The 15896-nt window shown below is 42.5% G+C and overlaps 1 protein-coding gene across 1 annotated transcript in view; it reads right to left on the minus strand.

Moving 5' to 3' along the window:
- Window positions 1–2870: 2870 nt before the first annotated feature.
- Window positions 2871–15896, minus strand: part of ATP1A1 (ATPase Na+/K+ transporting subunit alpha 1) — a 34509-nt gene continuing 21483 nt past the window's right edge. Inside the window, exons 12-23 of the mRNA XM_036769315.1 lie at window positions 14950–15142; window positions 13348–13523; window positions 12191–12327; window positions 9934–10084; window positions 9124–9292; window positions 8741–8895; window positions 8051–8174; window positions 6435–6580; window positions 6197–6327; window positions 5564–5665; window positions 3734–3825; window positions 2871–3209 (exon numbers count right to left, since the gene is read on the minus strand). Of these exons, the coding sequence (XP_036625210.1) occupies window positions 3181–3209; window positions 3734–3825; window positions 5564–5665; window positions 6197–6327; window positions 6435–6580; window positions 8051–8174; window positions 8741–8895; window positions 9124–9292; window positions 9934–10084; window positions 12191–12327; window positions 13348–13523; window positions 14950–15142 (1605 nt within the window). The 3' untranslated portion in view covers window positions 2871–3180. The remainder of the gene's footprint in view (window positions 3210–3733; window positions 3826–5563; window positions 5666–6196; window positions 6328–6434; window positions 6581–8050; window positions 8175–8740; window positions 8896–9123; window positions 9293–9933; window positions 10085–12190; window positions 12328–13347; window positions 13524–14949; window positions 15143–15896) is intronic.

Raw genomic sequence — 15896 nt, forward strand, 5'->3', positions numbered from 1 at the left:
TGTATATATGTATATCTATGTACATGTGTATATATGTGTGTGTTTGTGTATGAAACCCTGTGTTGTGAACTCTGGGGGTGGGGGTATAGGGGTGTAAAGGTGCATATTGACTTTGTGGAAAGTGTTGAGGGAAATGGAGGCTTTCTGGAAGACTTCACATTTGAGTGGGATTTTAAATGACTCTGTGCTGGACCAAGTAACCATTGTGTTTTTCTAGGGTTAGGAACCGTGACGTGCAGAGGGTATTGTGCCATAGAGCTGGAGTGTTCCTGGAATACCTAAAGAGCGGTAGTTTGAGGTGGGTCGGAGAGGGCAAGCGGAACCAGGCTGTTGAGTGCTGGGAAACACCAGGCTTGAGTTTCCCTCAGGTTGCTACTGGAAGCCATTGTAGGGATTTGACCCAAGAAGCAACATGGACCGGATCTGAGTGAAAGATCTTTCCAACAAGGCTGTGAAGGATGGGTTGGAATTGGGATACAATGGACAGAAAACATCCTAAAAAACTGTTGTGATGGTCTAGGTTGGTGTGTCTATGTAAACTATATAGAGGTGACATGGGGGGAAGCAACCAACTGGAGATTGGGTCCCATCATAAAGCAGCTCAGAGATTTCGGCTGGAGGATGTCCTGGCAAAGGACCATTGTTTCAGAACAAGGTCTTTCTTGCTTCGGAAAGATGGCTTTAAGCCACTGCTGACAAAGGCTGCACTGGTCTTGTGACAGGAGGAAAAAAGCTAGACATAAGCACCCTTCTAGGCAACAGTATAGATGGATAGAATGTGGCACAGATGTTCAAATTGTACCTCCAACACATACTACCTGCATCTTTGGACAAGTCACCTTTGTTTCCTTATCTGTAAAATGAGAATTCCTCATAGTTATTAAGATTAAATGAAGTACTATTTGTAAAGCACTTAACTCAGTGCCTGGCCCATAGTAGGTGCTTAATAAATGTTTATTCCCTTCCTCAATTCCTCAGTGTTTTGTTTTTTAAACCAGGCCTGTGATTTCATTGCCACAGGGAATTCCTAGGGATTTGAGGCTCAAATCAAATCAATTAACATGCATTTATTAAATGCCTACTATGTCAAATGAAACGATGTATTTAAAGCACTTTGCAGACTTGAAAGATTCTGTATTATTACCATCATCTTGGTGTAATGGAAAAAACCACCACCACCACCAGTGGATATGTATGAGAAAAACCTAGTGTTCCTTCTAGGTCAGCGGTTCTCAGTGTAATGTGTGGATGCCCCGAGGTCCCCAAGAAGACTCCTTTGGGGGAGGAGTCTATGAAGTCTAAACTATTTCACATTTATGAGAATACTAAGATACTTTTATTTCCAATGTGGTAAATATTGACAGATATAACCTACATAAAAAAATTTATTTTGGGGAGGGGGAGGTCCTCAATTTTGAAAAGTAAAGAGTAATTTTGAAGACTAAACTCTGAAACTTTGATATGAAAAGGGTTCCTCATGCCAAAGTTTCAGAGTTGCCGGTCTAGAGCGAGCCACAATGTAGTCATGTGACATGGGTAATGCCATTCACTTCACTTGGTCCAAGTTTCATCTTCTGTTCAATGAGGGGGCTCGAGTGCATATTTGTATGGTTCTTTTCCAGTTAGAGTTTTCATGCATCCCAAGAATTCTAAAGTTCCCATCATCTTTGAGAAATTACCCCTATCTTACAAATTAGTTTTCTTCTTTAAAATCTCTGTGTAGGGGCAGCCAGGTGGTGCAGTGAGTAGAGCACCAGCCCTGGAGTCAGGAGGACCTGAGTTCAAATCTGGCCTCAGACACTTGACACACTTACTAGTGGTCACCTGATTTCTGTCTTATATAAGGCAGAGTATGGCTGCTGATTAAAAGGCTTTCTTTAAAAGTCACTATTACCTAGACAGAAAATTATGATGGGAAAGGTATTCTGTGACGGGCAGCTTATTTGCAATGTACATGCCAGAAACTATGTTCTTTCTCTGTGACAACTAAAAAAAAAAACCCTTGGTTACATGCATTCCAGTAAGGGCATGACAGTCACTCCTGGTATGAACACATCGTATGTTACTCTTGGGTGCTATTGCCAACAAGGCCTGGTTACTTTTCATGAGAAACTCTTAGCAATTCCTAGGGAAGAAAGGTGACACAGAATGGGTCCCAACTAAATATTCGCAGTCAGACATCAGAATACTGATTGTATTTTACTCCCAACTGGGGAATCTGGATGACCATTTTCCTAATGTGCCTAATGTCCTAATGTCCTGAGTAGGTCATATTCCAAAGGGATTCTCTGACTGGGTGTCAAAGAAGCAGGTGTTTCTTAAAGATTTCAGTGAAGTTTCTATCAGAAGTTATTTACAGAATCTGGTCAAGCGTGTTGCTAAACAGAGATCAGACAAAGACAAATATAACTAGCTCTAGCACTCTTCTACGCAGTACACACATAGTAGGTGCTTAATGATTGTTTATTGATTTGATTGTTCTGCTTAAGAAAATCAAATCCATAACAAAAACTCTTGGAGATCGGAATCTATCCTAAATAGTCCTTATCCAAGACCTATAGGAACTGAGGAAAAGATTCGATAATGTGGTAGATATTCCAGGCTATTCAGATTTGGAAACTCCTTCTGCAAATTTCCTTTTGAGGCTATGTGAGCAGCATACTAAGTAAGAACTTCACAGTTATAGAACTGAGTGGATTTAAAGGAACATGAGCTAGTGCTTCTAATGACAGAGATGAGGTTTGAAAATGGGGTCAAGTGAACTCACCCATCTTTCCAAGACAAAGTAAGCCAACCCCAAATTGTAAGTATTTGTGCCAAAAGCAGGTATCTTCCCTCCCCGCCCCGCCCAAAAAAAGACACAGGAATAATTCAGTTATAATCCATCTTTATTGTAAAAATCCAGATATAAAATGTATTCTTTCAGTCTTTCCGGTTTTTCCTTTTTTACAAAAACAAAAAGGCACATAAAAACCTTCCCATAGATGGATGTATACAGGCAGCCCCGACCCCCCCTCCCCCCATATCTACATGCTTCATTCCAGGACACGTTTGCTTTCCCCACATGCTTTGGTTCTTTCCTACCAGGGTAAAATTCTGAATTCCAAGACTGAATTACACAAAGAGGTGGTGATGGATGCAGAATATGTGGAATGGCCCACAACATGCAGTACAAGGGAGCTAGTAGTAGGTTTCTTTCTCCACCCAGCCTGGAGAAGGGCGGGAACAAATGGGCACAGACACACGTAAACACAAGGGTGGGGAAAAAAAGGAGAAAAAAAGGCCGTTAGCTATCTGATTTAGAACTCGTTAAGTGAAAACAAACCAAAGAAAAACTGCTGAGGATTATCAGCATAGGGATGGCACTTCTCCCCCAAATTCAGAGTGCAATCGTAATCTCACTGCCAAATTTCACTTCAAAATAATGAACTCTCTGGAAATAGGGTATAGGCTGAGTAGGTAATTGTGAATTTTGCCTTGTGGTTACTTTGCATTTCAAAGCTAGTGGATGCCACTGGATCCTTAACATTCCTACGGGTGAAAAAGCACCCAAAAATTCAGCTGTGCTCAGACATCCTTATGAGAAAAGGGCTGGGACTGGTTCCCACTAAACACTCCCAAATTGTTAAGATTCACAGGTCCTTGGGTTCAGAGAACACAGACCTTCTAAAGGCAAATCCAAGATGGCACTACCTGCCTCCCACTCCCCAATAATTAATAATAATGTCCTTACCACCAGGGCTCCTTCTGATAATAAGCTTTCTGACTTCATCATACACAAAGATAAGGAGAGAGTAGGGGAAGGCACAGAACCACCAAGTTGGTCTAGAAACAGAACCAAATAAGTTATGAACACTCTTGGCTACATGGGAGAGAAGACAGAGGAAGTAAGTAGGAGAGAAGTCATGTGCTTCTGTCAAGGAATGATGAAATCCTTCCTCATAAGGACACCCTGACCACACCCCCTGGATACACACAGCAACACACAACAAAGAGTCACATTGAGATAGGGTCAAATAGAAAGACTAACGGAAATGAGCAGTGAAGCCCCATGCCTCAGGCCTAAAACGATTTTATTAAAGGAAATCAGGTCACAGGGTTTATTTAGCTCTTTTTGGTTTTATTCTTTATGATGGGAAGAGATTTGGGCATATTTTCTGTGCCTAATTTTGTGGTGATTTCATTAAAAATTTTAAAAATTTGGAAGCTGAACAATCATTTGCTTCATCTGCCAGCCTTCTGAACCTTGGACCTATGGCCCAGTCAACCCCAGTCACAGTAGCCTCGAGGGACATAGAACACAGTGACAGACAAGCTTTCTTTTTATTTGTATCCCTGGTGTTTAGCAGGGTACCTGGCATACAGTAGGCACTTATGAAATGTTTACTGACTGACTGATACTGGGCTTCAAGTCTGAAGTCTGGAGATGCTAAAACTCACAGGAGATATTTAATGATACGGGAAAACTGGAGGTGGGGCTTGTTCTCTTGCTCATTAGTTGGAGACTGCTACCAAACCCTTACCTGGACCTAGCAGCAAACCCTGCCCCTGGACAAAATCCTGGCCAAGTTTTAAAGGGATGTCCCTCTTACTTTCCTCTACACAGATCCTAGCCAAAGGAATCCATTTTTAAATAAATGCTGGAGAACTATCCATCGTGGTGATAAAAACAGTTCACCAGGGTTCGCATAGTAAGGACAACTGGAATTAATATGGCACCTTTTAAGTTTGCCTAGTACTGTTATCACACACACAAATTTGAACCCTAACAGCCTTGCGGGACAAGTATTCCAGGCATCATCATTTTACAGATAAATACAGAAAGGGAAGCAAAGGACCTTGGAGGGCTTTAAAACTAAAATGTCAGAGAGGATTTTATAATTTCAGAAAAGTGTGACTCCTTCCCCATGCTAATACAAATCGAATTAGCTCAGGATGACTAAAAGGCTAAGCAAAGACCGACCTCTAATAGGCACCTGCTATTGGGTTCCCCACCCCAGTGGGGTCTAACAAAGACACTGCTGCCGCTACCATTGACTTCCTATAGGAAGCTCCTATTTCTTTGGGACAGCAGAATACCTTGATACTTAGACTTGAGCGGTGCTCAATGAACTGCACCAATACCTAGTCATTGCATTTGTACTGGCTGATAACGTAGGTGTGCCTCCATGTTGGTCAAAGCTTAAAAATGTATCATATTGGAGAATCTCTGGCTTGCAGGGCCAAAATAGAGCTCTGCTTCTGTTGGCAGAGGGATGTCCAGGGAAGACTTGGTTTTCTGTTTAGGGAGTAGAATGGCTATCAGTCCTGTGTAATCAGTCACAAGTTCTAGGTGAGGAATCCTCAGGGACAGTTTTAAGTCTCAGGCTAGGCCAAACCCAAAACCAACGTAGTTTAGCGAGACCATATCAGCCTCTGGGTTGGTAGCCCCATTCCCTGACAACTAACATTCTCAAGCATACCCGGAAAAACTTCCAGAAGTTCTGAAAGCAATTGCCAAAAAGAGCTACATCTCAAAGCTTATCATTTTTTCAGTAGATATCATCTGAGTCTAGTAACTTACTTGAGGGGATACATCCTTAGGGCAATACCCATTCCAGGACAGTATGAAAGGAAGGCAGCAAGGGCCGTTTCTTCAAAGAGGCCAAATATTAAGATCTTGTTCCTAGAGAGGGAAAGGGGAAAAAATTGAATGGGGGCGGGGAGACAATGACAAAATACCTCAAACTCCAAATGTACAGCTTTCCCTCAACTGCCAAGTTACTTTCCAGACTTGTTTTTCACCACAGTAAAGGTACCTTAGAAAACAACTTGAAAATGATGGGTTTTTTTCCCTTCCTGATACCCTATCTTAAAGATAAGAAGGCATGATGGAAGAGCAAGCAGCAGTGATTGTCAGAAAAATGCTTGAGACCAGTGCCCCAGATAACTTCAACCTTTGTGTCTAGGGTTGTATTGTGCCCAAGAACAAAGGACTGTACTAGCTGCACCCTCAAACCTTTAAGCTATGATATCTGAGGTGGGGAAGGAGGGGGGGAAAGGCCTAGTAGGAAAAGGGCCCAGTTGTCGTGAAAAAGATTCTCTATTCTGATGTCCCCAGGGGATGACTCAGCACCACCAGAAGGCTGTGTTCCAGCAAGGTACTTTATACCAGAGCTTTTCTTCCAGCTAGGACTTTTTAGCATGTGTTACTTACTTCATTCCCTGCTGGAAGACTGAATTCCTTCTGGTCTTACAAATGATCAAGTCAGCCCACTGCACCACCACAATACTGACAAAGAAGGCTGTGTGGCAAGTGAACTCCACTATTTTCCTCTGCTCGTAGGTCTAAGGGAATGGGAGACAAAAACACAGCTTGAAACACACACAAACCAGCCACCTTATCCCTCTTTATCTTCCCCCTAGTCTCAAGAAAGCCATCCAAGAGGTCTTACCCACTGCTGACCATAGCTGTCCTCCACATCATTGGTCCATCGGTCGTCCCAGTCCACTCGGATCCCTAACAGGCCTGAGGGTAAGAAACCATTCTCGGCCAAAATCACAAAATATGTGAAGAAGCCTCCAAGAGCTTGGATCATACCTGAGAAAGGAGAAAACATGCTCTTTTAATACCACACCCCCTTTATGCTTCACAAGGTTGTTAGCCCTTTTACATAAAGGGCATTAACTTGTGTGATCTCCACTGTAGCCCTGAGATGTTTCATGGGGAGGAATTGATTATTGCTGTTCCAGAGGTAAGGAAACAAGATTAACTAATGAGCTACACCTGAACTTTCTGGCCCACCCTTCTTTTCACCACACCAAATTGCTGTTCAGACAACTCTACTTACAGATGACAACACATGGATCACTTGACTTGCCCACTAATAAATATGCAACTAGTACTTCAGGACTTACCCAAAATGCACGTTAAGAGTTATGGTGGGAACTGTCCACCCCCTAAGAAAGGTGGAAATAGTTCGTTCCTCAGGGATTTCACAGGAACAAAGTTGTCCTCTGTAGGCAGCTATCTAGACTACATGACTCACTTTTTGCCTTTGAGCATGAATGAGCTGACCTTTTCAAGCTCTATCATCTCTTCAATACTCCACACCTCCTTAATCCAGGCATTTTCATTGGCTATCCTGCATGCTGGGGGGATGCTTGCCCACCTCACCGAGGTGTCCAGGCAAGTCCCAGCTAAACTGCCACACAAGGAAGCCTTCCCTGATTCCCTTTAATGATGGTGCCTTCCCATTTCCAATTTATCCTGTGTATACCCTGTCTGCAGAGTTATTTGCATGTTGCTTCTCCATAAGACTAAGTTTCTTGAGAATGGACTCCCCTTTGCTTTGTTATCCCCAGTGCTTAATAAACTTTAATTGATTTAAAGCATTCCACTAGGTGGTGGTGGTGGTGGCAGTTTTAAACCCACCCTCCCTATCTCTGCACATTCTTTTACTGAATCAAATATCCTAGGAAAGCCCAACTTTGTAATGGTACAAATTTCACATGCCTTAAAGAAGGTAAAGGAGAGAGAATGTAACAGAAAAAGGAGAGAGAATGTAAGAGAGAAAGTAACAGAGAAAGAGAGAGAGAGAGAGAATGTGAGAAAGGAGAGGAGAGAGAAACCTGTCTGTCTTCCAGTTCTTCCTTCATAGTTCAGGATTTTCATCTCTAAGATCATTTCTCATAATGTGGCCAACCAAATTCTCCAGGCTAGGACTGAATTCAGACTAAGGGTTGTTGTCTGAAGGCTGTTCTATCCATGCTTTCTTTTCCGTGCTTCATGAGGTTAGGTTGCCCTCAATAGCCAGAAAGACATGACCTTACCCCAGGAAATAAATACCAAATGTCGAATAAAAAACCCAAAACTCCTCTAAAAGTGACTTGGCAAGATTAACATTTGCTAACCTTGAGACACTTTCTAATATAAGGAAGGGAAGAGATCCTATAAGGCTTTATCCCTTTTAGCCTACCTAAGACAAACACTGATGTCTGCTAGTCTATCTCTTTCCCTCTACAAACCAGGTGCTTGGCACTCTGCACAGACATGGTGTTTACTGCTTACCTATCTGTCCATAGGCCATGCTAATCAGCCGCTCATTCACCAGTTTGTCGGTTTTAGGATTTCTGGGTTGTCTCTTCATGATGTCACTCTCAGCTTGCTCGTAAGCCAGGGAAATAGCTGGCACCTTGGAAGGACAGCAGACTTTCATGATTACAGCTGTGACCAGCATGGGGCATGGCAAAGAGGTGCTGTAATGTTTTTCTTGAGCTTTAAAAGGCTAAGGTAACCTCATTGTCCCAATCTGGTTTAAGTTATCCTAAGGATGAGATGGTTTTACGTTCTGGTTACCTGATAGTTTGCAAAGGGAAAAGATGCCATGCTATCTGATAAAAAGGTGTTGCTGATAACAAGAAAGACATCAAGGTAAAGCCATCACAATACAAAGTGTTTCTGCCGTGGTGTCCCTTTGGGATGGAGGTATTCAAAACATGTACTCAATTAAAAATAGAAATGGAGTAGATGACCTCTAAGGTCCTTTCCAACTAGGATTCTATGAAAAATGGGGAAGGAGGGAGATTATCAAGCAACCCATGTGACTAAGCACATTCTTTTCCCCATGGAGGAGCTACGAGCATAATCTGGACCTATTCCTGCAGTGGATGAGGACAATACCAGCCACCCCCTCCCTGCCCATGATGTAACATCCACCAGGGAACAAAATGTTTGCTATGTACTGTCACCTGAACTCACCATGTCAGTGCCCAAGTCAATGCAGAGAATGGTGACAGTCCCCAAGGGCAGAGGAATACTTGCGATGATAAAGATGAGGAAAGGGGTGATTTCTGGAATGTTACTGGTCAGTGTATATGCAATAGATTTTTTCAGATTATCAAAGATCAGTCGACCTAGGAAAAAAAGCAAGATCATTCATTCTAAAGCTGCACTAACCAGTCAAAAAAAAAAAGGGTGCAAAACAAATGCATTCAAAATGAAGCATCTTTTTGATCAGGGACAATTTCCAGCAGATGCCAGGAGCATCAGGGTTCCTTGTACACAACACACACATGCTTACAAAATATAAATATAAAAAATATAAATAAGTATCTACATAATTTGTTGCATATAAACACAACCTTCTTCGACTCCAGTCACAATAGAAGCAAAGTTATCATCGAGGAGGATCATATCAGCAGCCTGCTTGGACACATCAGAGCCAGAAATACCCATAGCGACCCCAATGTCGGCTTTCTTAAGGGCAGGAGAATCGTTCACACCATCCCCAGTCACAGCTACAATAGCACCCTGCCCAGAGAAAAGTAAAAGTATTAATAAAGGAGATGCTTCACCTTTGAAGTACTGGCTACCCAGGGAGGAGGTTATCAAAATGGTCTCATGCTTATCAGTTACTCTCCCAGCAACCTCAATGTCCAAAGTGAAGCTTCATTTCTGCCCTACAAATGTGACATGGGTTTCCCAGTCATTTTCCTATCAATTTTCAAAGGGGAAAGATTTTGCTGAGCAGAAGGAATTACAGTCCGGGCATCCTTACAGAGCCTAGGACTGAACCAGACTCCTTTCTCTACTTCTCCCTGACAGTGGTTTTGTAATCAATAAACCAGAAACACCCCAGGCTCATTGGTGCTGGAGGAGATCTTAGGTCATCTTCTGGCTCCCCTGCTTTGCAGATGAGGAAAAGGAAGCCTTTGCGGTTTTTCCTTTATTTTCTCCCCAGGTTGAGAGAAGACATAGTTTAGCTCCTGCTTACTACTGTGCATAGACTCATGATCCCTCAAGAAACCTGCTAGTAGTGATTCCAAAGGTACCATGCTGCTGCTGTGAAGTTTGACTTCCACAGGCGGCAAAGCCCCTGAAATGTCATTGTGAACTACCAACAAAGCTGCCTGCTCCCTCCCTCCCTTGTTCTGAAAGGCCTGCTCTCTGACCTGTCTCTGGCAACCTTCCACAATAATGAGCTTCTGCTGAGGAGAGGTTCTGGCAAAGACAATCTCGGTGTGGTACTTCAGGATATCATCCAATTGTTCAGGAGTCATGTCCTTCAGATCACTGCCATGCACGACACAGGCCTTGGCATCTCTAGAATTTCAAACATGACACTTTAAGTCCTCTCTGCCTCACTTCCCTCATCTTTAGCTGGGCCACCTCCAGTTGTCCTGGTGAATATCAGGCCACTGGATCCAGATGGTTCTGGAGGAGAAAGTGAGGCTGGTGACCCTGCACAGCCCTCCCTCACTCAAATCAAAGTCAACTGCAAGATATGTCATCATTTCCCTGATGCCCTGGTCCTCTTTGAGAACAAAGGTCAAACACAACAACCCTCATCTGTAAAATGGGGCCAATACCTATACACATAACACACACATGCTCACAAAATATAAAAAAAAATAAACATCTACATGATTTGTTACATGAGCACAAATGTGATACACATATATGTGTATATATACACAACAAAATTATTGTTACATATACGTACAAATGTGATAACATCACTTGCGTTTGCTGTGGATATGCACTTCTACGAAATAATGTATGGAAAAGTATTTTGCAAACCCCAGGCCCTCCCCACCCCCGCCAAAAAAGGGCCAATTTGTAGAGATAAAAGCAAGTTTCATTATCCCATTTTTCACGGCTATTATACAGGGAATGATGACAGCTGATGTTTTAGCTCTGGGGGAAAAAAGATTCAGACCTATTGGGGGTGCGGGGCAGTGGGAAGGGCAAAGTGCCCACAAGATGCTAGCAGCCAAGGCATGCTCTCTCCTCTCCTCCTGGAGTTTCAATCAACCCTCTTGGAAGTTTCTTAACTATGTGACCAAACTTAGGAGGCTGACAAATGAAAACCAAGCTAAATCAGTATTGATGGCTAAATGTTTAAAGGATTGGGGAGAAGCATGGAAAGTGCCATGGAAAATAACGCTGCATTGGGAGCCAGGAAATTTTGGTTTTCAATAATCCTGGCATTGCGCCTTTCTAGTTGTTTGATATTCTGGACAGGCCCCTCATCCCCAGCCCCTTTTCTCTACAAAATGAAGGGCTTATTGCAGTTTCCTTCAAACATTAAAAAAAAGTTTAATCCTGTAATTTGCCTTTACTGATTTGGACTCTTGTCACTAAATGATGGGAGTGTTCTGACCAGATCCTGTTGTCTACATGCCTAATTTAGAACCAAAAGGGGCCTAGACAGGTGATTCTCTCTCTGGATAACTCAAAAAAATTGACTTGCTTTGGTTACTGGAATATTTTTGTTCTAGGACCTCCCTGATGAGGTAATCCCTTCTATCTACCAATGCAGACCAGCAACTGCCCTAAGGAACTTGTAGTATCAGGGACTATTGTGTAGGCAGCCAAAAGATAAGTGCCTTATCCAGTGTCACCCAGTTATCAGGAGGAGGACTAGACAGAGCATAACATGGCTTCTTGATTCTGAAGTCAGCTCTCTGATGCTACATTGCCTGCCTGAATATTTCAGGGAAAAAACAAAACTTTTTAAGGGCTTCAGTTATATGGATAACTGCTTCCCTTTTTATTATACTCTAATTTGTTGTGGTGGACTGGTATTTTTTCTTGGTATCTCTAAATAATGCTTATGTTGCTTCAAAAATTGTTGCCCTGTCTCTTTCCCCAACCCAAACTCCCTAAGCAGGACTTATAGAAATAAATGGAGGCAGTTTGCCTAGCTCTAGGTTCTAACAAACTGTCAATTTCTCATGAATTGGCTTAGCTTCCCATGTTACCTAGGACGGTGATTTGGTGGGCCTCTGGTTACCCTTGTCTTTTACAAAGATATTTTCAACAAACAACTGGAGAACACCCACGATGACGTACTGCCAGCTAAACTTGGGGTGACATTTAAGCACGTGTGAGCTGCTTTGGGAAGACTGCTTCAAAACCCAGGGTTTGTTCCCTTGGGAATACTGAATGTGGGAAAGAGAATGAACTAACATGTGGCTGTCATCCTGGGTTGCTAACTAGTGGATGCTAAGCCTCTTCCTCTGCCTTTCTTAGCAAGCCTGTTCACACCTGACTTTCTAAACTGATAATATGCTCACTCAGAAAAGAACTAACTCCTGTCACTGTTTGGTTACACTGGATGAAAGCTTGAAACCAGAGAGAAACCAGAGATCACTCAGTCTGATTTCACAAAATAGCCATCCCAGCAAAAAGAGCTTCTGCTATTACCTGGCATTGACTTGGCTCACAGGAATGTTGAGACGGGCAGCAATGTCCTCCACAGTCTCATTGCCTTCTGAGATGATGCCTACACCTTTCGCAATAGCTTTAGCTGTGATTGGATGGTCCCCAGTGACCATGATCACCTGGTAAGAGAAAAGAGGAAAAAAATCAATTGCTTATAGTTGCCAAGAGAACAAATTAAAGAAAGTCTTTACTTGTGATGGCCAAAAAGACCAATGAAAAAGCAGTACTTTGTTCCCAAGAGGGAGGTTTGGCAGAGGGGGCAGGGGGATGGCCTTGGAAGCCAGGCAGATGAGGACCGATTCCAACCTCACACGTATAACTAGCGGGCATGGGCAAATAAATCATGGAGATTCTCAGTGCTTCTGATTACTCTCTAAGTTACAATGAATTGTTTATTAGTGAAGGGAGGCTGGGACTAAACAAAAGGGTTATGGGGCAGTGGGGAGAGAAGACAGCAACATTATTTAAAAAGAAGTTTCCTGATTAATAAATATGAAGCAAAACTAAAACATAAGAACCCCGAATAACACACAATCACATACAAAATACTAGCAATGAAAATTTTAAGTGAAAACTTGACTAAATGCTATGTGTATTAAACCAGAACAAGTTAAAAGCAAGAGATAAAAAAGCTCAATGTCTGTATATCTGGAGGAAACACTCCCCACCCCCACTTCCTCAACCATGAACCATGCAAAGACATTTGTAATGGATGTTTACTTGGGATGGCGAATGGGGAAGAGAGAGGAGGTCTACCACCAAAATGTGCAATCAAGCAATGACCACTATGTAGTACATTAACACAATCGAATACAGTATTGTAGCAATGAAAGAATGGAACAAAGTGGGAGAAAATAGGTAGTTTCATCACTTATAAAATTGTGTAACTGCCTGCATTAACCAAAAGAAAATCTCAAAATTTAGAAAGTCTAGTTTTCTCTACCGTTTAAAGACTATGGAAAAAACTCAAACAGTGGCACACCTACTTCTGTTTACAGCAAATGGTCAAGGTTTTGTGGATAGTAGGGACACAGAACAAAAACGATATTAACTTTAAACCACTCCTAAAACATGGAACCTGATTCCCGCCCCCTCCACCCCCCCCACTGGATGTAATGACAGCAGGTGTGGAAAAATACCTTAATGCCAGCACTCCTGCACTTGCCCACAGCATCGGGGACAGCAGCCCGGGGAGGATCGATCATGGAGATGAGCCCAATGAAGCAGAGATTATCCACAGGGAAGTTCACTTCATCCGTATCAAACTGGAACCCTTCAGGAAACTGTTCATCAGGTAGGTAGAGGTGACAAAAGCCTGCATGGGAAAACAAGGCAACTGGAGATCCTGCCGAATACCAAGGAATCTTAGAATCCCCCAATGGCAAGAGACCTTGGTTGACTTTAGTCCACAACCTGATATATGAATTGTTTCCTCTGTACGAAGCCTTTTTATGGGTAACTTTCTTGGACCACTAGCACTTTGAGGGGCGAGAAACAGATGATAAGTTGACAGAGGTCCAGGGCTCAAATTCAGATGGATATTCTCACTTGGAGCCTCAGTTTTTTCCATTTGAAATGAAAGGTAGATAAGCTCTAAGATCCCTTCCTAGATCTAATTTACAGATACTATGAAAAGACTAGAGAAGAAGGAGGGATGGCAATCACCCAGGGCAGTTAAGAACCTCTTTTTTTGGTCATGGCAGTTTGGTGAAGCGTATGTCCTGCCTCCCTTTTCAGAATAATGCTTTTAATTGCATTATTATATAAAGCCCATAGGATTAAAAGGGAAGGGAAGGTGGCACAGTGGATTGAGCATTGGATCTTGAGTCAGTAAGACCTAAGTTCAAATTAGGCCTCAGAAACTTACTAGCTGTGCGACTGGGCAAATCACTTAACAATCTCTGATTGCGCTGCCCCCCTCCACTCCCACGCCCTTGCACTCCCAAGATTAAAAAGGAAACCAAAGGTTAATGACAATGGTGATGTGATTTTTTTTCTCCCATACAAGTTCACAAAACCCATGAAATCTACCTGGACTCCAGGTTAAGAACCACCAAGTCCAGCGGTTAAGACATCTGGAATCATGAACTTTGTGCTCCAGGCCTAAGCCAAGTCATTTTGGCCTTTTGCAAGTCATTTCTATAGTCTATCAATATCCTTGGCTGCAGAAATGGAGACAAGGCTGCCCTCTGTCCACCCTACCCACCCACCTCAGAGAACTGACCCAATTATGCTTTGTTCGGGCCAATATTTTAACATTTGTATCCTCTGATCACTCATTCATGGACAGGTGGGGAGGCAACAGACTATTAGAAGATATTCAGGATTAACTCTTCAGTGTGGATAATCCAGAAAACACATAATAACTGAATACAGAATTCCAAAGAAGGGATGCTTAGGGACCAGCTGTTTGTCTATATCTATCAGGAAAGAATTTTTTGAATGGGTTTAAAATGTGAGCTTGTGTAAAGAAAGATTACCCTTGCCACAGAGGTTGGGAATTGCTACTCTCGAATGATAAGGAAGGCCCCATTTATTGGGCCAGAGAACACTGCAATATGTATAAATATGTATAAATAACAATCAGTGGCTGAACCTCTGAGATAAAGCAGTATTAGCACTTTCCCATAGACTGCCACAATTGAAATTGCCTAGGTATACATCACAGTGCTAGAGTCCCTTTTCCTTGCCCGCATGGGGTTTACACTTGGGAAGACAGGACCTTGTCCCCATCTCTTTACCTAGCACTCTTTCTCCAAGGCCTCCCAGCTCCAGGTAGGCATTCTGAAAGGCATCTTTCAGTTCTTCATCCAGCTGCTGTTCTTTGCCATGAATCAGAATGGAGCTGCAGCGGTCCAGGATTCTCTCCGGAGCTCCCTTCATCACCAACAGATGTCGGGGTTCATTTGTGTTTGGGTTCTTATGGATAGACAGCTGAAAGAGATTTTGCAATGTCCAAGTTAAATTAGATGCAGCAAGGAAAAGGGGCTGGGTGCAAGTCCCACTTTGTGTGTCTGACATATACTGATTATGTGACTATGCTGAGACAGCTCAAAAACTGTTACAGAAGGTGCTAAGTGGCACTGGTATAAGAAGGCTAATCTGGGAGTGCCCTGTACCAATGGAATCATGGTTCCTATCCCCTAAACAAAGTTAGATATAGCATCTCTTAGGGGGAGGGGAAGTACTACACATGAAACAATCAAGGGTACACTATTAAGGTGGTGGTGGTGGTGGTGGCGGCAACATAGTACCACAATACTACAGATATTATAACCTGGAGACAACAGGCTGAATTAGGTCAATTTGAAAATGAGGACTCCAATGAGCAGGGGTTAAAAAAAAAACCCAATAAATGTGGCTTATGACGTATTATAAACTTATAGATGTAGAAACCTTCTAAAATTGCTGAAGCAAAGGCTTAAAAATCAAGTCATAACAAATCTCAATCAACATCTAAAGAAAAAGTTAATTTTGAACAATAATTTCCTCTATTAAAATTCCAAGCCACATAGCTCAGAAGCATTCGACTTTTGGTCCAGGGCAAACCTGAATGCTTGGGATTGTAGAATGACATAATTGTGACTTGTTTTTTTAAAGGGCATTTCACTCCTACAAAGTAGAAATGGAAAATGCTTCCTCCCCCACTATCTTCCTTTCCCACTCATGCCCAGCACCAACTCACACA

This window comes from Trichosurus vulpecula, chromosome 7 (genome assembly GCF_011100635.1).
Source record: "Trichosurus vulpecula isolate mTriVul1 chromosome 7, mTriVul1.pri, whole genome shotgun sequence".
Taxonomy (NCBI): Eukaryota; Metazoa; Chordata; class Mammalia; order Diprotodontia; family Phalangeridae; genus Trichosurus; species Trichosurus vulpecula.